Genomic DNA, 23,777 nt, shown 5'->3' on the forward strand with positions numbered 1-23,777 from the left:
GTCCATGAAGATTCTCTAGAATTTCTGCAGATGCGCTACAAAAATCTTACTGTGTGAACCTCTGCTTGATATGCCATGTGCTTTGCTCTTGATCTCCAGAATTTGCAGAGTGGTACATACAACTCAATCCATCGCAGTCTTTTCACTTCCTTCCACCCAGTCCATCTTCACAGAGCGTTGCATCAGGAAGGCTGCAAGTATCGTCAAAGATAGACAAAAATTGCTGGAGAAACTCAGCGGGTCAGGCAGCATCCCTGGAGAACATGGACAGGTAACGTTTCGGGTTCCGACCCAAAATGTCAGCTATCCATGTTCTCCAGAAATGCTGCCTTCTCGCTGAGTTTGTATCTGTTTTTGTAAACCAGCACCAGCAGTTCCTAGCAATGTCTTTTGTATCTGAAATTCCTTTTTTCTCTACTATAAATACCTACCTTGCACAACAAACTCTCTATCTCTGACAGCAGTGCTATTTTTGTGATTGCACATGCCGGTCAGTAGGGCCTACCAGCACCTCTTAAAAAGTTAAAAACTAGCTTATCAAATTTTTACAATTTTTAATATTGCAGAAAGATTAAAGTTTTTTAAAAATAAAATGTATTAGTTAAATCAAGTTGTCTGGCCTTAAACAGCTTAAGCAGCTCATGGGGCGACGATCTGCCATAGACACCACCAGCAAGGAACAATATGCGGTCTGGCACATTTCTGTCGGCAAAAAAACACTAGCTTTCAGCCTATGTTTTTGATTAAGGTCGTGTTCAACAGAGCATATTGAAAAGTTGCTGTATTTTTAATACATTTTGTGATCACTCTGCGATTTTTATTTTCTATAAATAAAACTTCCTCTGTACATGGTTAAGACTCCTTATTGCTACACTGGATTTCATGTGGAGGAGTTGCCACGTCTGTCATGCAGCTTTCTGTCTGAGGATTTTCAAAGCAAGATCACACAGACTATTGCACAGTTAAACTCACGATCAATATTTAAATTGCCAATATTTTCAGACTGTCAAAGTTTTGACAGAGAATTCAAGTCAAGTCAAGTCAAATTTATTTGTCACATACACATACACGATGTGCAGTGAAATGAAAGTGGCAATGCCTGCGGGTTATGCACAAAAAGAATTACAGTTACAGCATATAAATAAAGTTAATAAGTTACTATTAGTGTCGACAAAAATTTAGTCTCTGGGGTTATAAAAGTTGACAGTCCTGATGGCCTGTGGGAAGAAGCTCCGTCTCATCCTCTCCGTTTTCGCAGCGTGACAGCGGAGGCGTTTGCCTGATCGTAGCATCTGGAACAGTCCGTTACTGGGGTGGCAGGGGTCCCTCATGATCTTGCTTGCTCTGGATCTGCACCTCCTGATGTATAGGTCCTGCAGGGGGATGAGTGTAGTTCCCATGGTGCGTTCTGCCGAACGCACTACTCTCTGCAGGGCCATCCTGTCCTGGGCAGAGCTGTTCCCAAACCAGACTGTAATGTTGCCGGACAGGATGCTCTCTACAGCCTTGTAAATGTATTTTTGTGTGCAAAATATTAACCTAAAGTGAAAAACAATTAATACTGTGTAAAAAAAGATACTAAGTGCTGGAGTAACTCAGCGGGTCAGACAGCAACTCTGGGGAAAAATGGATCGGCGATGTTTTGGGTTGGGACCTGTCTGAAGATGGGTTCCGACCTGAAACGTAACCTGTCCATGTTCTCCAGAGATGCTGCTTGACCTGCTGAGTCACTTTGTGTGTTTTTTTTAATCAACCAGCATTTGCAGTTTCTTTTATCTTACAATTAATACAGTATACTATTTCATCTGTGGTTCTGCAAATTAATTAATTCTGTGAATATATCTAACATTGGTGAGCATTAATCAACACCTATATCTTCAGGATTAACTTTGAATATGATAACTATGATTTCAGGTTATTTTCTGACCTTGTTGGCACCAATGAACAATATCACAACAGTCCAAGGCCAGACAGCGAACTTACACTGCAAAGTTGTGGGCTATCCATTACCAAACATAAAATGGCTAAAAAATGATTCTGCAGTTTATCAGGAGCCAAGAAAGAGCACAATAAGTAGAACAGAATACGGATCCCGACTGCGAATTGTAAAACTAAACAAATCAGATGCGGGCTATTACCACTGTGTTGCATCTAATGGCAATGGAACCGTCAAAGCCACTGGGCAGTTAAATGTGACGCTTGGTATGTACTTCTTAGTTATACAAGATACATTGAAGCACATTTATTAACTGACCTTTCGCATGTAAATAATGTAAGTTGGTGAATAGAATTCATGGGTTAATTTGCTGATTACTACTATTATTTCTCTTTCACTCCACATCAATGCATCTTTCTCTTTTGTTATTATTATCAAGTTGATCAATGAGTAAAGCACATGCTTTGTTTGGCCGTTCCTCAGGATTGAAGATAACTTGCTTCCCCTACAGTTTTGTGGATTCTGAGTTTGTTATTGGGGCCAATGAAAGAACCGCAAACATTCCACAGATGAGGGGGGTGACAGCTGACCAAGTGGGTGGATGGGGAGTTTTTGATGTTGTGAGCTACTTCAACCATTTACACAGGGGTTTCATGTGCTCTTGATGCATGACCTTGACAATGTTAATGCCATCGTGAATGCTCCTCCTCCCCCAACGTCTTCATTTTGGGTTAAAGATTGAGAGGACATAGTGGAAACATTGCATTTCACCATGGAATCTCTGATCACCCTTGAATCATTTCCTCTGTCTGCCTGGTAACCTCTCCCATGACAGACCTCAGAAGAGCGACATAGTAGCGCAGTGATAGAGTTGCTGCCTTACAGCGCCAGAAACCCGGTTACGATATTGAATACAGGTACTGTCTGTACGGAATTTGTACTTCATGTGACCGCATGGGTTTCCCCAGGTGGTCCGATTTCCACCCACACTCCAAAGCCGTACAGGGCGGAGAAAGTGTTCGGCATGGACTAGAAGGGCCAAACTGGCCTGTTTCCGTGCTGTAATTGTTATATGGTTTATATATGGTCCATAGGTTAATTTGGCTTCCGTAAATTGTAAATTGTCCCTAGGATAGTGTTGGTGTACGGGGATTGCTGGTCAAGTCAAGTCAATTTTATTTGTATAGCACATTTAAAAACAACCCACGTTGACCAAAGTGCTGTACATCTGATTAGGTACTAAGGAAAAAAATGAAATGAAATGAAATGGTCGTCAAGGACCCAGTGGACCGAAGGGCCTGCATTCGCGCTGTGTCTCTAAACTAAACTAAACTAATAGAGTGTCTGTTTAGGAAGCATGGGAGTGGTGTAGCTTGCCCACAGTAGCTGACTGCGTGTAACTGGGGCCTTAAGGCTGGCAATGTTAGCCTTTTCTGATCCTTCCAGTGAACGGCATGGTGCAGCAGTGGTAGAGTTGCTACATAACAGCACCAGAGATCTGGGTTCATCCTGACTACGGATACTGTCAGTCTGGAGTTTATATGTTCTCCCCGTGACCTGCGTGGATTTTCTCCAGGATCTCCGGTTCATCCAATACTCCAAAGACATACAGATTTGTAGGCTAATTAGACAATAGACAATAGGTGCAGGAGTAGGCCATTCGGCCCTTCGAGCCAGCACCACCATTCAATGTGATCATGGCTGATCATTCTCAATCAGTACCCCGTCCCTGCCTTCTCCCCATATCCCCTGACTCTGCTATCCTTAAGAGCTCTATCTAGCTCTCTCTTGAATGCATTCAGAGAACTGGCCTCCACTGCCTTCTGAGGCAGAGAATTCTACAGATTTACAACTCTCTGACTGAAATTTTTTTCCTCATCTCTGTTATTAATGGCCTTCCCCTTATTCTTAAACTGTGGCCCTTGGTTCTGGACTCCCCCAACATTGGGAACATGTTTCCTGCCTCTAACGTGTCCAACCCCTTAATAATCTTATATCTTTCAATAAGATCCTCTCTCATTCTTCTAAATTCCAGTTTATACAAGCCTAGTCCCTCCAGTCTTCCAACATATGACAGTCTCGCAATTCCGGGAATTAACCTAGTAAACCTACGCTGCCCGCCCTCAATAGCAAGAATATCCTTCCTCAAATTTGGAGACCAAAACTGCACACAGTACTCCAGGTGCGGTCTCCCTAGGGCCCTGTACAACTGCAGAAGGACCTCTTTGCTCCTATACTCAACTCCTCTTGTTATGAAGGCCAACATTCCATTGGCTTTCTTCTCTGCCTGCTGTACCTGCATGCTTCCTTTCAGTAACTGATGCACTAGGACACCCAGATCTCGTTGTATGTCCCCCCTTCCTAACTTGACACCATTCAGATAATAATCTGCCTTCCTATTCTTACCACCAAAGTGGATAACCTCACACTTATCCACATTAAACTGCATCTGCCCTGCATCCGCCCACTCACACAACCTGTCCAAGTCACCCTGCAACCTTATAGCATCTTCCTCACAGTTCACACTACCACCCAGCTTTGTATCATCTGCTAATTTGCTAATGGTGTCAGTGAATATAAGCCCAGTCGATCCATTCTTTCATCATATGTCAGTCCCGCCATCCCGGGAATTAACTTGGTGAACCTACACTGCATTCCCTCAATAGCAAGAATGTCCTACCTCAAATTAGGAGATCAAAACTGCACACAATACTCCAGGAGTGGTCTCACCAGGGCCCTGTGCAACTGCAGTTGGACCTCCTTGCTCCTAAACTCAAATCCTCTCGCTGTGAAGGCCATCATGCCATTAGCTTTTTTCACTGCCTGCTGTACCTGCATGCTTACTTTCAGTGACCTATGTACAAGGACACCCAGGTCTCGTTGCACCTCCCCTTTTCCAAATCTGACACCATTCAGATAATAATTTGCCTTCTTGTTCTGCTCACTGCTGCCCTGTAGAATACCTGTCGTGCATTTTCTTCATTTGACCACGGGTTGTGCTTGACAGATTGAAGGTGGTGGTGAATTTTATCATCTTTTCCCCTCACCTCCAATATGGTTCCCGCTGAGGAGGAATTAATTGACAAAAATAATGGAATATCTCCACAAATCTTGTCACCTCCAATCTAAAAACAAGGTCACTCCAAGGTCTGCTGTCAAACTGCTGTATACAGACGACATTTGCGAATGTACTTTTTGGAGGCCAAGCTTTAAGTCATCATTAAATTGTTCATTGAAGCACATTGTCTTCAATGGCCAGATTAGGTTCAGTGTGAGCAGCAGGGATGAGGAAGAAGACTGTAGTTTAAAAACCAACCATTAGTACATTAGTATTCCAGAGTGACTGCTCTAGAGGTAAAAAAAAAAAAGGAAGGCAGGCACTGGGGGAGTGGCCATCTTGGAAGGGTAACTTTTTTCTTGTTTGAGGGTAATGTTGAGTGTTTGGCTCATGAGGCTTTGGTGAGGAGGCTGAGCAGAGGTTAACAGCAAGATAAGATAAGGTCCTTTTTAGAAAAAATCTTCCTTGCTCTTACTGCAAATGAATAGCATTTAGGGCATTGGTATGCTCCTCCTACAGGATGTGGAAAATCAGGGAGTCTTCCAGGTGTCCCCGAGGACTACAACTGCGGGATGTGCATCCAGCTGCAGCTGCTGACTGACTGCATGAGGGCACTGATGCTGCAGCTGGATGACCTTATGATTGTCCGGGAGACTGAGGGCTTCGTAGATAGGATGAGAGTGAGGTGGTCACACCAAGTGCAGGCAGAAAATACTGTAGATGGGTGACCAGAAGTGCAGAAATTCCCAATGGTCATACTCCTCAAAAACAAGTATACACTTTTGGATTGGAGCATGGGGGTGACTGTTTAGTGGAAAGCAGCAGTAAGGTTTGTGGCACCAGCCCTGGCTCTGAGGCACAGCGGTGAGGGTCGAGTGAGGTGAGACAGGGCTATGGCGATAGGAGACTCATTAGTTAGGGGGACATACAGTAGGTTCTATGACAGCAAACAAGACTCCAGGATGATGTGTGCTTCCCTGATGCCAGGTTCCATAATGACTCAGAATGTCTGCAAAATATTCTCAAAGGGGAGGGTGAGCCGCTGGAAGTCATTGTGTACCTTTCCTGTTCTGTTACATAACATATTTCCATGTGCAGTTAAACTCCGCAAATTAAATTTTTTACTTTAAATCATTGTTTTAACATATTTCGGCATTCTATTAGGACATCTTTTGATTGTTACTTGTAAGCACATTTTCAATCTAAAACTGAAGCCCCATTTGATAATGTTATTATTTGTTTTATTTAAATGTTCCAATACCGGTTGACATGGATTAGACGCAGTCAAGTTTAAAAACATTGGTTATCTGTCTATAGTTTATAATCTGAGAGTTTTAAACATTACTTAAATATTCATTTCTGACAAAGCTGATCTTTTGCCTCCAGGTCATTTTCTGAACTTTTTGTCGCCTGTGAACAATATCAGCACAGTAGAAGGCCAGACAGCGAATTTGCATTGCAGAGTATCTGGTTATCCAGTTCCAAGCACAAAGTGGCTGAAAAATGATTCATTAGTTCGCCAGGAAGGAAGACGGATCACAATACGGAAAACAGAATATGGTTCTCGATTGCGAATTCAAGACTTGAATAGAGCGGACACTGGCTTCTACCAGTGTGTTGCTTTCAACAGTAATAATACTCTCTCAGCCACTGGGGTTATTTATGTGAGAGCTGGTATGTACCTTTTAACTTCATTAGTCTCATTCTGCTACCTTACACTCACCTTAGTCCCCCAAAAGAGTTCTGCCCCTATTAATAATGCCAGTATGTTCAATGGTTTATGAACATATTTTATTATAACAGAGTGAAAAGTCCTTTACCTTTTGGTTGACATCTTATAAATTGCAAAGCCCAGGCTGATTTATTTTGGGGAAGCTACATTTTATGCATGTTCCCAAAGTTGTCATTGTTGGAGCTGAGAAGTTTGTAAGAACTTTCATGATCAAATATCATTAGCACTTTCTGGCCTATTTACTGAAACTTAGATCAGATCTTTTGCGAAATTAGAACAGTACTTTAGATCCATGCAAAGATTGATTGCATTATATGGGTGAACAATCTAACCGACTCATCTTTGTCCAATATAACGTAATAACAGAACAGTTAAATGAATGGCTACTGGTAATCCTCTGTTAATTTGGAACAAAATTGTCCACATTGTGATGCACAAGTTACACTTAACTGAGAAATGGAGTGGAAGAAAATGATGAATCGTATATTAAGCAATCTGGGAAATTTGTTATAACTTGCCAATAAAGTTGGTCATACTTGAAGAATGTTCATTAGTTAGTGTTGGCATGCTGACGCCAAGGAGCATGAAGATCGACTAAACTTGCATCCAGTGATATTGAACATAAATAACATAAATTGTAAAATGTCTTACTAAGATAATATATAAGCAAAGAGAGAAGGGTCTCGACCCGAAACGTCACCCATTCCTTCTCTCCAGAGATACTGCCTGACCCGCTGAGTTACTCCAGCATTTTGTGATACCTTTGATTTGTACCAGCACCTGCAGTTATTTTCCGACACAAGAGAAAAGAATTGATTCATGCATTCGTTGAACATACCCTGCATACCAAGTGATATAAGACTTCAAAAGAACAATATATTAGGAAATAATATTAAGCAATCACATGAAACTAAAACTAAATTTCAAACAGCTGGCATCAATGCCAGTGCAGTAAGCCCCCATTACTTTTAATGGATTACTTTTGAAAGATGGATTATATATTATGAAAACAATCTGCCTTTTACTGAATTCATTAAATGTTATAGCTTGTCACAAATTAATTTTGATTTTGCTCTTTTCTCATAGGGCCATCTCCGGCGCTCAGTGGACCATAAGAAGTGTGAACAGAGTCAACTCCTTGTTTCAAAGATTTGATTTCTGGTCTTCTGAATATCATGGCACATTTGGTGGATCTTAACTTATCAATACAGAAATGTTGTTTACATTTTCTTTTCTGTATTGACTATTTTCAAATGCATGCTGTGACAGAATGGGTCAAATTAAGTGCATTTTTTTCTATCTATCTTAGTGATGATAAAAGTGGAGAAAGAGATATTAACCTGGAAATGTTTGATTCTCCACATTTTAAAAAAAATGTATTTTCCGCTCTTTTTATATGTCCGTATTTTATTGGTTATGTATTTTGTCTGTTTTACTCTCATTTCTGTGTAATTAACAGAGGTCTATTTAGTATCCAGGGCAGGATGGGTTTCAATCCCAGTTTCCATGAATGCCTTAACTCTATGCAACACATTTTATTGTAGAGAACATTCTCTGATCTGATAGGTTTTTGCTTCCAGTTGGTTGAGTTCACTGAAGTAGATTGTAGTCTCAAGTAAGGGTCCTGTAGCTGCCAGTTATAGAGTCATACAGCACAGAAACAGGCTCTTCGGCCTAACTTGCCCACGCTGACCAAGATGCCCAAACTACACTAGTCCCACCTGCCTGCATTTGGCCCATATCCTTCTAAATCTTTACTCTCCATGTACGTGTCCAGATGTCTTTTAAATTATGTGATAGTGCCTGCCTCATCACCAGCTCGTTCCATGCACCACCCCTTGTGTGAAAAGTTGCCCCCCGGGTTTCTATTAAATCTTTCCCCTCTCATCTTAATCCTATGTCCTCTGAGACATAATGATGGGATGAATTCTGTTTTGGACCCCAGCATTGATTTTAGAGAGTCTGAAATGTAATCTGGGTGGGGTTTGGGGTTGGGTCTTCGTATGGAGATAGAAAGGTCCAACCCTAAATCAGTAGTTGAGCTCGGATCTGGGGAAGCACCTTTTAAAGCACAGCATATAGACTAGAAAGGGCCATTGTGTTTGTCTTTTGTCACATGCCCATATGTCCAGAGATCAACTGTAGTGACTTTTTGTTCTATACCCTTAAATACTCGTGTCACCTCAATCAGCCATCTACAATTTCAGTGTAGCTCTCATTAAAAATATGCAAATACAAGATCATATTTTCCACGTTTATATTGATTTTATCCAGATTTTTCTCGAGTACCTCTGATAGTCTTTGCACCTTTTATCAATGGTCAGACTTTTTGCCTGGTTGACAGCAATGTAGTCAACTAAACCTTTGGAAAACTGTCACCTAAACATTTGGAAAACTGAAGCCAGTGTCTTCAGTTCTCAACAACAATTCTGTTTCCATAGTCAGCAACTCCATCTCTCTTCCTGGAAAGTATGTGAAATTGAACCTGGTTCTTTGCAACCTTGCCAGTCATATTTGGCCCCATGTTAGGCCTTAGCAAGTCTGATTTATGTTTGCATTTCTGCAATGTCCCTGAAACCGCCCCTGTTTCAGCTCAACAACTGCTGAAGTCCTCATCCATCCTTTCAGTACCTCTGGGCCTGACTGTTTCAATGCACCCCACTTCAAGGATGGCCTCTCAAGAGATCACCCATAGAATTGTGTCACTAATTTACACCAGATCACTCCTGCATTTACAAACCTGCATTGGCTCCAGTTGAACCGATGTTTTGAATTTATGGTTTTCATCTTTATTTTCAAATCTCTCTCCCCATTATTGGCTCCATGTAACTCTAAATCATATTTGCACTTCTCAGGACCACCTAGCCAATTTTAGATTTAAATGATGCCCATAACTACAAATGCCAAGGCCAGGCTCTGTGGAATTCCAAACCAGAACTCCACGTCTCTCTTCCTGTTTTTCTTACTTCAAGATGCTGCTTAAAACCTGTCACTTTGAGTAACATTTGATCATCTATTTGGATATTTTCTTGTGCACTTGTGCCGAGTATGGCCGAGTATAAACTTTTGTCTGATAATACTCCTGTGAAGTGCTTTGGAATGTTTTTTGCTCTGTTAAAGACATGGCGTCGCAGTGTCAGAGACCCGGGTTCGATCCTGACTGTATGGAGTTTACACATTCTCCCTGTGACCGTGAGTTTTCTCAGGGTGCTCTGATTTCCTCCCACATTGAAACATCGTACAGGTTTGTAGGGTAATTGGTTTCTGTAAATTGCCCCTATTATTAGGATGCGAAAGTGGTCCAACGTAAAACTAGTGTACGGGTGATTGATGGTCAATTGATTGGTGGTCTGAAGGGCTGGTTTCTACACTATCTCTAAACTAAACTCAACTAATGTCATGGGACCCTTTGCATTCACCTGTAAAATAAAGCCTCAGTTTAATGTCTAATTTTAATAATGAATTGGCAATGTGCTGTGCATTCTTAAAATTATTTTGTAGCTATAATTTATAATTCCAATCATAAAATTGCTCAATTGTTTTGTTTGTGTTTGTGGAAACCATATGGACTATGTGTTTCAGATGATGTGAAGTCACTGAGCTTGTGTGTCATTTCTTGCCTAAACACAAATATATGTTGAAACAAATCCTCAATCTTTGTTGCTTGCATTTTTATTCGCCCTGTTTGTTTCACGGTCTTGGGTTAATTCTTTCATTATATCGACCTTGTTCAGAGTAGCTCCCACCCGCAAACCACCAAGTAATATTTGTAGGTTTTGGAAGCTTCCATTCCTGACAACCTGGCAATGCCAAGACTTGAGGTGGACAGAGTCTGGGAGGGCCAAGTGCTCAAGAGATCGGTGGGATAAGGCTGAAACAAAGACTTCATTTAATTCACATGTAATTAATCTTCACAAGGAGGTGAAATAAAAGTGCATGTTCCAGCCAAAATCAACTTTATGTACTAAATGAACTTGCGACTTCTGGAATCTGATTCATTGCCCCATTTATATACAGTAATCAATAAATGTTGTTGCATTTTCAAATTCTTCCACATGTTGGTTTCAGAGTCCTGGCAAGCAACATGGGAACAGTCACACATCAGTAAAATTTAGGCTCCTGCTGTTGGGAAAGCTTGAATGAAGCATTAAACAACTTCACATGTACCTGGCTAAAGTTGAATCAGGATTGGAAACATGAGAAAAACTAATGCATTCTTTAATAAAGCACATGGGGCATTACAGAATATTGTTTTTAAGTCTTGAAAGTATGCATTTATGATATTGGGCCTACCATGCAAATAATTTTTCTACATGTTCAAATAGTCCACATTTTTCAAAGGTATTTTGATTTTGTTGTTGACATGCCTTGTTAGTTACTTGCTCTTTCTGATATATAACATGTTAATGCCCAGTTTTGGCATGGAATGCAACAAATCGGATTGTTTCTCCTTCAAGTTTCCCTGGCGATTGTAACCAGAGACTTAAATCAAGCCAAACTCAGGGGTGTACTACAAAAGTACTATCAGCATGTCCCACCAGGAGCCAGAACATCCTCAACCACTGCTACACATTAATAAAAAATGCCTATCATTCTGTTCCTCATCTACCGGATTTCGGGACATCTGTTAATCGGGTTGTGCTTCTGTTCCCTGCATACAAATAAGAACTGAAGCAGGAGGATCCGGTACAGAGATTGTTCAATGCTTTTTTGGCGGACACAGATTACATCTTACACGACTGCTTTGAGTCAGTGTACTGGTCCATATTCAGGGATTCTGCAGCCAATCTGAATGAATATGCCACTGCCGTGACTGACTTCGTCAGCAAGTGTGATGAGGAGAGTGTGCCGAAGAAGACAACCTGGAGTGTTCCCCAGCCTGAAACTATAGATGAATCGTGAGCTACATTCCCAGGTGAAGGTCAGATCTGCTGTAAACAAATCAAACGATCCCAAGAAAGTTTGCCATAATCTTCACAAAACTATCAAGAATGCCGAGAGACAATACCGGGACAAATAATCATTCGGACACCCACAGACTGGCACGGTCTAAATACTATAACTGGCTGCAAAGCCAAGTCAGCACGGAAAGCAACTGGCCTGGACAGAGTTCCTGGCGTCCTTAGGAACTGCGCGGACTAACTAGCCTGAGTATTTGTGGACATCTTTAATCTCTCCCTATTCCGTTCTGAGGTACCCACCTGTTTCAAGAAGACCACTATCATCTCGCTACCAGAAAAAAAGCATGCCTTAACGACTACTGTCCAGTGGCCTTGACATCCACCATCATGAATTGCTTTGAGAGGCTTGTTAGAGAATGCATTCAATCCAATCTACCAAGTAACCTTGACCCACTGCAGTTCACCTTCCGCAACAACAGCACCACGGATGATGCCATCTCCCTGGCCCTACACTCATCCCTGGAACACCTGGAGGAGAGAGATTCCTACGTCAGATTTCTTTTCAGAGACTACAACTCTGCATTCAATACAATTAGCCCAGCCAAGATAATCTCCAAACACATGGAACTTGGAGTCAGCATTCATCTCTGCAACTGGACCCTTGACTTCCTGAACAACAGACCACAATCAGTGAGGATAAGTGACAAATCATCCTCTGCAATCATCCTCAATACTGGTGTTCTGCAAGGATGCATTCTCAACCCCTCTTATCACCCACAAATGCGCAGCCAAACACAAATCCAACTCTATTTACATATTTGCAGACGACATCACCATAGTGGGCCAGGTAACAAATAATGACAAGAAGGAGATTTATTCACAAAATGCTGGAGTAACTCAGCAGGTCAGGCAGCATCTCGGGAGAGAAGGAATGGGTGACGTTTCGGGTCGAGACCCTTCTTCAGACTGACAAGAAGGAGTAAAGGAAGGCGATTGAGAACCTCATATGTGTGGGAAGGTACTGCAGATGCTGGTTTAAACCAAGGATAGACACAAAATCCATTGTCAGAGTGAGGTCCAGCGCAAATTGGAGGAACAGCCCCTCATATTTCACTTGGGCAGCTCACACCCCAGCGGTATGAATATTGACTTCATTAACTTCAAGTAACACTTCCTTTCCCTCGCTCGTTATCCCTCCCCTTCCCAGTTCTCCGACCAGTCTGACTGTCTCCGATAATATATTTTATTTATCTCTGTTTGCTTTTTTGTTACCTACTCCCAGCTAAAATGATCTATTCTACATTTTCCTTAATCTCCATCCCTTTGTCGCATTTTCACACCTTACACTTCTTTATTTATGTATCCCCTCTCCCCTTACTTCAGTCTGAGGAATGTCACCTATTCCTTCTATCCAGAGATGCTGCCTGTCCCGCCGAGTTAGGGCAGCATTTTGTGTCTATTGAGAACCTCACAACCTGGTGTTGAGACAACAACCTTTCTCTCAATGTCAGCAAGACAAATACGACTTCAGGAAGCGATGCGATACACATACACTGAACGCTAAAGTAGAGATGGTTGAAAACTTCAGGTTTCAAGGAGTAAATATCACCAGCAACTTGTCCTGGACCAGCCATATCGAAGCATGGCCAAGAAAGCCAACCAATGCCTCTACTTCCTTAGAAGGCTACAGATGTGCCATAGAAAGCATTATATCGGAGTGCTCAATGGCATGGTTTGGGAACAGCTCCATCTATCACCAGATATTGCAGAGAATTGTGGACACAGCCTAGACCATCACACAAACCAACCTCCCAATCCATCAACTTCATTTATACCTCACGCTGCCTCGGCAAGGCCACCAGCATAATCAAGGACAAGTCACGCCCTGGTCACTCCTTCTCCCCTCCCCCATCAGGCAAGTGGTATAGGTGTGAAAATGCACACGTCCAGATTCAGGGACAGTTTCCTCCCTGCTGTTATCGGGCAACTGAACCATCCTATCACCAACGAGAGAGAGGTCCTGAGCTATCATCTACCTCATTGGAGATCCTCGGACTATCTTTAATCAGACTTTAGTGGATTTAATCTAAACGTTATTCTCTTGATCCTGTCTTTGTACAGTTGGACATTGTAATCTTGTATAGTATTTCCGCTGACTGGATAGCATGCAACAAAAAAACTTTGAAATAAAAACAGAAGATACTAGAAATACTTAGATGGCCAGCCAGTCTCCATGGGGAAACAGTTGACATTTTAGGTCAAAAGTGAGAAGTGGGAAAACATTAGTTTTCAGTTTCAGAAAGGATGACGGAAAGGTTAATATGATAAAGGGGACATCTCTGTCGGGACTGCCATGGTGATCAGCTGTTGATGAAATCTGGTAGATCAATGAGGACAGTTAGAAGGAGACAAAACATACAAAGGAACAACAAAGCTGTGAAATGTAAGTCGGGGAATGGGGATAAAGGACGGCAGAACAGGAAGTGTCAACAGGGAGATAAAATTTAAGCAAACGTTACAGATGAATAAACTACAGCAGAACGACTGTGGGAGAGAACTGGTGTCTGTGTGGCAATCTTCCTGGTTTTTATCAAAGAGCTTGTGCAGGCGTTCCAGGCTGATCAGGTCATTCTTGCAGGTGATTCAAATATCACAGCCGTAGAACAGAGTTGGGCCATTTATACGCATAATAAATGCCTACGTAACGCTGATATCAAGGCTTACATAAAATGGCCAGTATAGAATAAAATACGAAATAAAAGCCAATTAACTATCTAATGCCGAACACTTTAATATTAATGTTTGAATTGCAAGCATTTTTGGCACTGATAAAAAAAAACAAATCCACAAACAAAGTGATGACCAACCAATCGTGTGTTCTGTTTAAAAGCAGTTTTTTTTCTTTAAAGTATGGTTGTGGCTGGGTGGAGCACACACTAAACTGTAATTTTGTTGAGTAAACTAAAATTATAATCCCACACGTATAGTTTAAACTTTATTTTAATCAATAAAAAATAGTTTTCAAAACCAAATTCTACACATTTTCTTCAGGAAAGCTTTGATGTTTCATTAAAATTGCCATGTCCCTCTCTGAAGTTTAAAAATATGTAATGATTTTTTTTCAAATTTAGACTAGCTGCAACTCGAAGTTAAGTTGAGAATAGTTAATAAAATAACATGTATATATAGAAAGAAAGAAGTGAGTTATTGTAATGATATATATGTGATAATTATAGATTACATGAAATATTTTGTAAAGTAGATTTTATGCTTCCCATTTCAGCTGTATTTATAATGATTTCCAAGCCAACCCATTGGATTTTTCTGCCTCTTTATATTCCCACTATATGATGGTATTCCCAATCAACAGGAATTATGTTGAGTTGAATATGACATTTTAGAAAGTGATCTGCACAAACAAATCACATTAGCAGAATGTTGAGCCTACTCATTCTTATGCAGCTTCAGTTGCCGGTTTGTAAAGTAATGTCATTCTCCGAAGGTCCAGGTCTTCAAAATGCCCGAAGATTAGAATCTGTGCAGATAATAACAGACGTACAGGTATGTAGGTTAATTGGCTGGGTAAATGTAAAAATTGTCCCTCGTGGGTGTAGGATAGTGTTAATGTACGGGGATCGCTGGGCGGCACGGACTTGGAGGGCCGAAAAGGCCTGTTTCCGGCTGTATATATATGATATGATATGATATGATATGCCATTGTGGTGAGGTGAATTTCAATTGCCTGTGTTTGCAATAACTGACAAACCCATCATAGATAGTTTTGAGTCACTCCGAAGGCTAAAAATCTTTGAAATTCTCCATCTGAGAAGACTAAATATTCTGCGAACAATTAACTTTCATCAATCAGGAATTTAAGCAATTTTAAGGCTAGGTAGGATAAGTTTCTTTTAAAAGGGGCAACAGACTTAAAAAGCCTTCTGGCATGCATCTGCTCCTGATTTTCATATTCTACCTTTCGCCTCAGCATTTCAACAACCAAAACTTATTTAGATTAAGCAAATCATCAATGATTACATGTTCATATTTATCAGTTGACAGAAATGGTATTGGATGTTTTTGTGGTGTGGGACTGAGAACATTAAATATCTGTGCCTGGATTACTGGCCATCTCCAGGGGATATGGTTTTATTGTCTGAGATTGACTGCCAGTCAGAAACAGGTAGAAGCTGTCCACAGTCAGCAAAGATGTATGATATAGTGGCTGCAGCGTTTGGTTCTGTGACATGCATTCCATGGAAAGTATGTGCTGAATCTGCATTGAGAGACATTCAACATTCAAAGGATAGATGTACCTATGCCGTATGGGACATAGTAGAAGCATTAAAGTTTTGTTGTATGCATGCAGCCACTTACACATTGTGAGATGTTGAGGTCAATTAGTGTGTCACGCTTATTAAATGCCAACAATACCACTTTGGAATTCAATACTCCAAGTGAAACTTTCAACCTCACATGACGGTGCATCATTCAGTTGTTGATTGATCTAGGTGGGTTGTTGCTACTTATGAGCAAATTGCTAAAGGCTGTCGGGAGTGGTGGGGCAGATGATAAAGGACTGTCTTGATTTCAAGGGTTCTACACAGCTCAGTTGCTCCCAGACCTCAATGCAAATGCCATTTTCCTTGGAGTGCTGTGAGAGGTTGGTTGACGCATATCAGCTCCTATCTTAACAAGGACCTGGATCCACTATGATTTGCCTTCTGTCACAATAGATCAATAGGGGATGAAATCTCACTGGCTCTCCATTCTACATTGGATGAATGGAACAATAAGAACATGGATGTCAGGCTATTGTTCTTTGACCACCAAGGCTCAGCATCGAACACCATAATCTTTTCTAAACTTTTCATGGAACTCAGAGAAATGGGCCACTGCTTATCCGTCTTTAATTGGATCCTCGACTTCCTCATCGGCAGACCACAATCTACAAATTGGCAACACTTCCTTGTCGATAACCACCAACAGGGCTTTGTGCTCAGTCCATTGCTCTACTCTCTCTGTACCCTTCAATATGTAGCTAGATGCAGCTCCAATGTAATCTTTAAATTCACCAACATTATTGGATGAACAATGGATAATGATGAGTGAAAGTGAAGGATGAGTACAGGAGGGAGAGTGAAAATCTGAGTGACTGGTGCCAGAACAACAATCTTCCTGCCATGTCAGTGAGACTGATTGTTGACCTCAGCAGGGTAAAGCCAGTGATCCGTGAACTTGTCTTCATTGACAAGCGGCAGTGGAGAGAGCAAATCAAATGCCTGGGAACAAAGAAGATTACAGAAGGGTAGATTTCGGCGTTTTTTCCATCTGGAAATCCATTGTAGATCTAGCTTTCTGATCTGGATTAAAGAATGGGATTTATATCTCATCAAACGTGCAAGTTTTTTTTACAGTAGGTAAATCAAATTAATTGAAGAGGTAGGTTCCCCCATAGAAGGTTAATGTGCTGCATTTTCTATGAGAAATGTTTGAGCTACACTAGTTTATATTTCCAGTGACTTGCCTCTAAAACTTATACTTTGAAATGTATTGTCTGAGCAAAATTGCTTAGCCTTACAAAAGGATTAGCTGCTGATTTGTTTGCTTTTGTTTAGTCTTTAGTTTCTAATATGCCTTTAGTGTGTAACATCTTTGTTCATATGTCTCTATAAAATGATGGGGTGGGGAAGTACAGTTTACGTTAATTTTTATTTTGTAACATTACTTCAAATACATGCCAGGAAGAAGTGGATTAAGAAGCAAAACAGATTTGCTGTAAATTATGCGGCATCGTCAACTAAAGGAGTATTTTTCATGATTTGTGTAGAAGGCCTGGGATAGTTTCAGGTTAAAAAGATTTCTCGCATCAATATATTGGTCTTGGTTGCTTCCAATAATGGTGGGTTGTTGATATTTCTGTACAAATTACACATGGTGAAGACCATCCTTCAGATCTGTTTACTTTTTATAACCTCAATTTAACACAGATGGCGGTACTGTTGCTGCCTTACAGCGCCAGAGACCCGGATTCGATCCGTACCAGGGGTGCTGTCTGTACGGAGTATGTACATTCTTCCCGTAACCTCGTGAGTTTTCTCAGGGTGGTCCGGTTTCCTCCCACATTCCAAAGACGTGTAGGTTAATTGACTTGGTAAAATTGTAAATTGTTCCTAGTGTGTGTAGGATAGTGTTAGTGTACAGGGATCACTGGTCGACGTGGACTCTGTGAGCCGAAGGGTCTGTTTCCGTACTGTATCTCTAAAAGAAAAAAAAGAAAATTGCTACGGTAAGGATGATAGAAATATGATACAAAGGGAAGAGATTTTTAAAAGAAAATGCATGCAACAAATATATTTGTTCAACCAGTCTGATAAGGTTCTCAATGGAGTCTGAACAACATGAAAATAGTGATTCAACACGAAATATTGAATTGTAAATATTGAACGTTTTTTGAGCCTTGTTAATTTTTCTCCAAAACTTATTTACATAAATTTCTGGGCTCATTCACTTGAATTGGGCCAGAGGAATAAAGATAATGCCCCCCAGCGTCTGCAGTAAAGGTGCCTCCTCTGTCTTAGAAGGACCTCACCAGTAAAAGTCTTTATGTTTCATAGAATCATAAATGTGTCAAAGCACAGAAAGTTTGACTCTGTAACCACCAGTTTTATAGGCAGTGAATTCCAGATCAAGACATTTAAACAAACCTCATACATAACTTGCGTTTATATAGTATCTTCTCTCTAGTGGTGCATGGGGTGCTCTGGAGGGATAGTACCTCTGATGTGGAGGGGGCGGGGGCGGGGGCGGGGGGGCTTTCATGTAATGGCAGCTCATCCACATCGGTCTACCTGGTATTCAGCTCTCAGCTATGGCTCCAACCAGCTGTCTTCAAACAACAGCAGCCACATCCTGTTCAACGGCTTTGGCAGATCAGTTTAGTTTATTGTCACCTCTACCGGGGGTACCGGGGGAAAAGCTTTTGTTGCATGCTCACTAGTCAGCGGAAAAACAATACATGATTTAGATTAGTTACCAGTTAGATTAGTTACCAATTAGACCATTTAAATCAGATAGTCAATGGATTCACATCCACGGTGAGATAGGGACCTGCTCAGCCTAATGTTCAAAAACTGTTTTCGCTGCCTGGGTGGAGGAAATCAACAGGATTATGCAATGACCAGGAAGGTGATCCTGCAGTGCACAATGGATAGGTCATGCCTGAGCACAAAGGTTCAACTAGGCCATCCACTGCAGCCAAAGTAGTTATAGGTCATAAATCCTCATTGTGCCACTGGACTTTGGCTTCAGGTAGGGTGGGTTTGTTCCAGTGTAACAGTTTCTCATTCACACAGTGTAACAGAAACTCATTCACACACTAGTTTTATGCAACTCTTCATTTCAACTCTAATGTGGCTGCTGTCGTGGGCAGACAGCTTGTTGGAGCCACAGCTGCATTTGGCCCTGACCCAAAATAGCCTTGTCTCAAAAAAAATTGGTTGAAGAAATTTACCGATGGCCGAGCATGACTTGGCTCAGTTGTATGCTGAGAAGCATGTCTATGCTGTTATAGTGAAGTCTCAAAACAGCTACAGAGGACTCCACAGAGATGAGGATAAATGAAAGAGAGGGTGAGACGATGGAAAATAGAAGTTTGGGAAACAAGGAAAGAATGGAGAAATTGAGAGGACAAGGAGGGAATTAGTAATGGGGAATGTAGAGGTATGTGATCGAGGCACCTGATGTTATGGAGTGGCCTTGTATTGGAAGATTCTGATGAAAGGTCATTGATCTGAAATATTAACTCCATCTGACTTGCTCCATCTGAAGTATTTCCACCATTCCCTGTTTTTGTAACTGACAATTAGGTTTGGCTCTTTAGCTCAAAGTGGCTACGTGTTGGATTATTCAAGCATTCCAACGTTAACCACTGAGGCAGCTTGGAGACATCAGAGCCTTTACGACTGGAAAAGGTCAGCCAGGAGTCATGCCATGGAGAGATTTTAAAACAGAGATGAAAACGAGAACAAGATACAATGGCACCAGTTTACTCGATATTTAAATGGAAGAAACTTCTCCTCATTCAGTATTGGCAGTGATTCAGGGCAGGGAGGAACATGGCTCCTGTTTTGAAGATGTCATGAGGGAAAGCACAAGGGACAGAAAAATGAGGCCAAAGAGAGGTCTTGAAGGGCAACATCCAACTTTAACTTACTTTTAATTCACTTTTTTAGATGTTAACAAATAATAAAATTCTTCTGTGAACCAGGGAAATGTGGGAAATGGGGCCCTTCTGATTTTAAAAGATATGTGGAAATGGGGTCCTGGAGTGTTTAAAAGGAGTATAGGAAAGAGCTCCATTGAGTTTATGAGGAGTATTGGAATGAAGCCCAGGTGAGTTTATAAGGAGAAATGAAAATAAGGCCCCAGTGAGTTTATAACGAATGTGGAACGTACTCTGATGGGTTTAATGGGAACGGAGAAAACATCACTCAGTGAGCAAGATTCCTATCAGTCAGGATTTATAAGCCATTAGACAGTGGATAGTCGGACTGGTCCAAAGATGTGAATGTGGGCACTTGATTCCAGTTTTATATAATTATTATTATTATACAGTTAAACCTGAGAATTCCACATATTTACTGTAAGAGACATTATTGCAACAGCAGATTTATTGAATTTTTTCCTTTGGTTTCTCCTCTGCATTGGAATCTATTTGTGTACATTGGCTGAACACTGCTCATTCGATCAAAGCTAAGAATTGTATCTTGAGTGTCTTGTACTACAGCCCATTTTTTGCTAAAGCTTCCTCTGAAATTGGCGACACAAGTGCCCATACTTGTGACAGTGTTTCATTAGTTTCAAGAGTTAAGATGAGTTGAGAGTATTTGATTATCATATGTAAACTAACAACCGAGAAATAAAATTCTTACTTGCTCCAGCTTAATAGACTCATAAAACAATGACACTGATTAATACATAATAGTTAATAATACAATATATTAATAATCCTAATATTGGGCAACCATAATAGTGCAAAACCAAAGTCTGTAGTGTAAACAATGACAGTCCATGCAATATCAGAATTACTGAGGTTGGTGTAATGTGTGATGTTCAAGAGCCTGATGGTTGCTGAGAAGATGCTGCTTTTAAATCTGGTGGCCATGGTTTTCAGGCTTCTGTTCATTCTTCTCCGGAGGTAGTAGAGAAATGAGAGCATGTATTGGTATTTTAGCTTTATCCAGTTCTCCAATGGATTAAGATATATCCCATTTTTTTTCCAATATGAAGGTAGACGGGACACTACAAAAAGGAGGTCCTGGGTTCTTTCCCAGATGTTTGCTGAATTTAGCAAGGAGGAGATATGCTGTTCACTAGACCTCAGCAATTTCTATTAATACCTTAATGCTTTTTAATATTGTGCCTTTTGTAGTTTTATGTTGATTCACTAGAGCTCACATGTGTTATGCCCATTGAAAGGGAAACATTATTTAGAGAACCAAACATATAATCCTTCTTGGAAATTCACTGCATGTTTATATCAAACATTCACTGTGCATGTTTATATCAAAGGGTGTGAACCCATTGGCAGATGTATAATTATATGGATCTTTAATTGCTTACTTCAAGGCTTTGAGGCTCAGAACACTGACACTGAACGACTTATTCTACTTGATGATATTTGTGCATATGCTGCTAAATCAACCAAACGACAGATGGATTAAGATGTGTTTAATAAAGAAAATAGGCTTGTAAAGTTTAGAGAAAAAGGGCTATGTAAAATTTGAAAAGGAAAGGAGAAAAAGGTCAAAGCATGATGGAATGATTAGGAAAGGTGACTCAAAGCCGACTCTAAAATGCATCCCAGTAAACTTCTTAAAATATGGAGTTTGATGGCACATGGCTGCGGGCTAAGAACGTGCATGGGTGGAATGAAATGATGGGCCTGTACAGTCAGGATATTAAATAGTGAAGTTATTAGGTGGGTTTATGAGGCTGACGCAAGTCTCAGATGTGGAGGAATTTGAAAGCAATTATAGATTTGAGTTTAGTATTCCTTTGTTTAGAGTGATGTCGAACTACGAACCAAAATCATGGATTATAGAGGAAAGTGATATAATGTGGCTGGATCTATTGATGTGAGACTGGAAGGAAGGATATTAGGGAGATATTGTCTCCATATGACAGAAACATTGTGTAGGACAGAATAGTTTAATTTAGTTTCTTGTGACATTTACTGAGGTACCATGAAAAGTTTTTTTGTTACGTGCTATCCAGTCAGTGGAAAGATTATACATGATTACAATCAAGCCATCCACAGTGTACATATAAAGGATAAAGACAATAACGTTTAGTGCAAGGTAAAGTCCATCGGTCTCCAATAAGGTATATGGTAGGTCAGGACCGCTCTCCAGTTGGTGATAGGATGGTTGAGTTGCCCGATAACAGCTGGGAAGAAATTGTGTCTGGAGGAATACTTTTTCACACTTCTGTACCTCTAGCCTAATGGAGGTGGGGAGAAGATGAAGTGTCCAGAGTAAGACTCGTCCTTGCCTATGCTGGTGGCCTTGCTGAGGCAGCATGGTGTAGGGCCAAAGGAAGGGTGGTTGATTTGTGTGATGGTCTATGCTGCGTCCATAATTCTCTGCAAGTTATTGCCATCTTGGATGGAGCTGTTCCCAAACCATGCTGTGATACATCCTGATAAATTACTTTTTATGGCGCATCTGTAGAAGTTGGTGAGAGCTGTTGGGGGTATGTCGAACCTCATAAGCCGTCTAAGGAAATGGAGGCATCAGTGTGCTTTCTTGGCCATTGCTTCGATGTGGCTAGTCCTAGACAAGTTGTTGGTGATATTTACTCCTGGGAACTTGAAGCTTTCAACCATCTCCACCTCGGTGCCATCAATGCATACCAGGGTATGTGTATCACATCGCTTCCTGAATAATTTGTTGGTTGGTGTACATTACCATAATAAAATTCCAAACTCCACAGATGTCATGGTTTTGCATGCTACATTTCAGGCCCAGCAAATCCTGAAAATTAGGTGGAATCAATGACACCAATAAATTCATCTTACCATATTGTTGAAAGAAATATAGATTCATCAACAACTTGCATTCTGAGAGTTGTCGAAGCAAACCATTGCTTTCAAACAGCATTCATCTGGAAGGATGCGTCTTGACTAATATCCATAAACTGACCCGCTGAGTTACTTCAGCACTTAGTGCTGTCCAGGGATGCTGTCTGAACTGCTGAGTTACTCCAGCATTTTGTGTCAATCAGTCTGAAGAAGGTCCCGACCCAAAACATCACCTATTCATGCTCTTGAGGAATAGTGTCTGACCTGCTGAGTCACTTTAGCACTTTGTGTCAGAAGCAAAGGGATGTTTGACGTTTCGGCTGAGGGAGTCGTCGTGGCTATCCCTCGAGGTCGAGTTCCGATGTCAGAATGAAGACGCCTGTGCGTGTGTTTGTTTAACGTGTACTTGATGTTACACGCCAAGAAGCACACGGTCCTTCACAAATCAATCAACTAATTCCAATGGCAAGGGAACCAAGACGATTGGAGCTGATAGATTTGTTGCAGCCTTCATCCGCCTTCACAGCCGTCGAGTTCAAGATAACTTTGTCCACCTGGTCCGCTGTTGAGGTCTTGTACGTTGGATCATTTTTATTCTGAACCCTCATCCTCGACCTTACCACCATGGATGACCCTACCAAAAGCTAATGCTTCCGACGGCATCGCTCTCGGAATCATGGGTGCATGCAAGCCTCTTCACCACAACAAGGTGAACGATCCGAAGAATCACCTCAGCACTTTGTGTCAGAAGCAAAGAGATGTTTGACGTTTTGGCTGAGGGAGTAGAGGGAAGATAGCCAGTGTGAAGAGATGAGAGGGCAGGGTGAGATGTTAGGTGGAAGGTGGAATCTGGAATCAGGCAGGGTAAATGATGATGGACAGATTAAACCAGATGGGAGGAGGAGGAGGGGGGGGGGGTGGGGGGGATATGGTAGAAATAGAGGCTGGAGGTGATTTAGATAAAGAAGGGGTTGAAGGCAGATGGAGCCAGCTGTGATAGGAAAGGATGAGGGTTACCTGAAACTGGAACATTTGGGCAGAAGAGAAGCATGATTGAAGAGTTTTGAGCA

At 41.2% G+C, this 23,777-nt stretch overlaps 1 protein-coding gene across 1 annotated transcript in view; it reads left to right on the forward strand.

The window, feature by feature from the left end:
* The window catches only part of LOC144592253 (uncharacterized), a 55,769-nt gene extending 45,343 nt beyond the window's left edge, over positions 1–10,426 (forward strand). The window contains exons 11-13 of the mRNA XM_078396785.1: positions 1,915–2,202; positions 6,381–6,668; positions 7,813–10,426. Coding sequence (XP_078252911.1) covers positions 1,915–2,202; positions 6,381–6,668; positions 7,813–7,841 — 605 coding nt within the window. The 3' untranslated portion in view covers positions 7,842–10,426. The remainder of the gene's footprint in view (positions 1–1,914; positions 2,203–6,380; positions 6,669–7,812) is intronic.
* Positions 10,427–23,777: the final 13,351 nt, after the last annotated feature.

Source organism: Rhinoraja longicauda, chromosome 3 (assembly GCF_053455715.1).
Source record: "Rhinoraja longicauda isolate Sanriku21f chromosome 3, sRhiLon1.1, whole genome shotgun sequence".
Classification (NCBI taxonomy): Eukaryota; Metazoa; Chordata; class Chondrichthyes; order Rajiformes; family Arhynchobatidae; genus Rhinoraja; species Rhinoraja longicauda.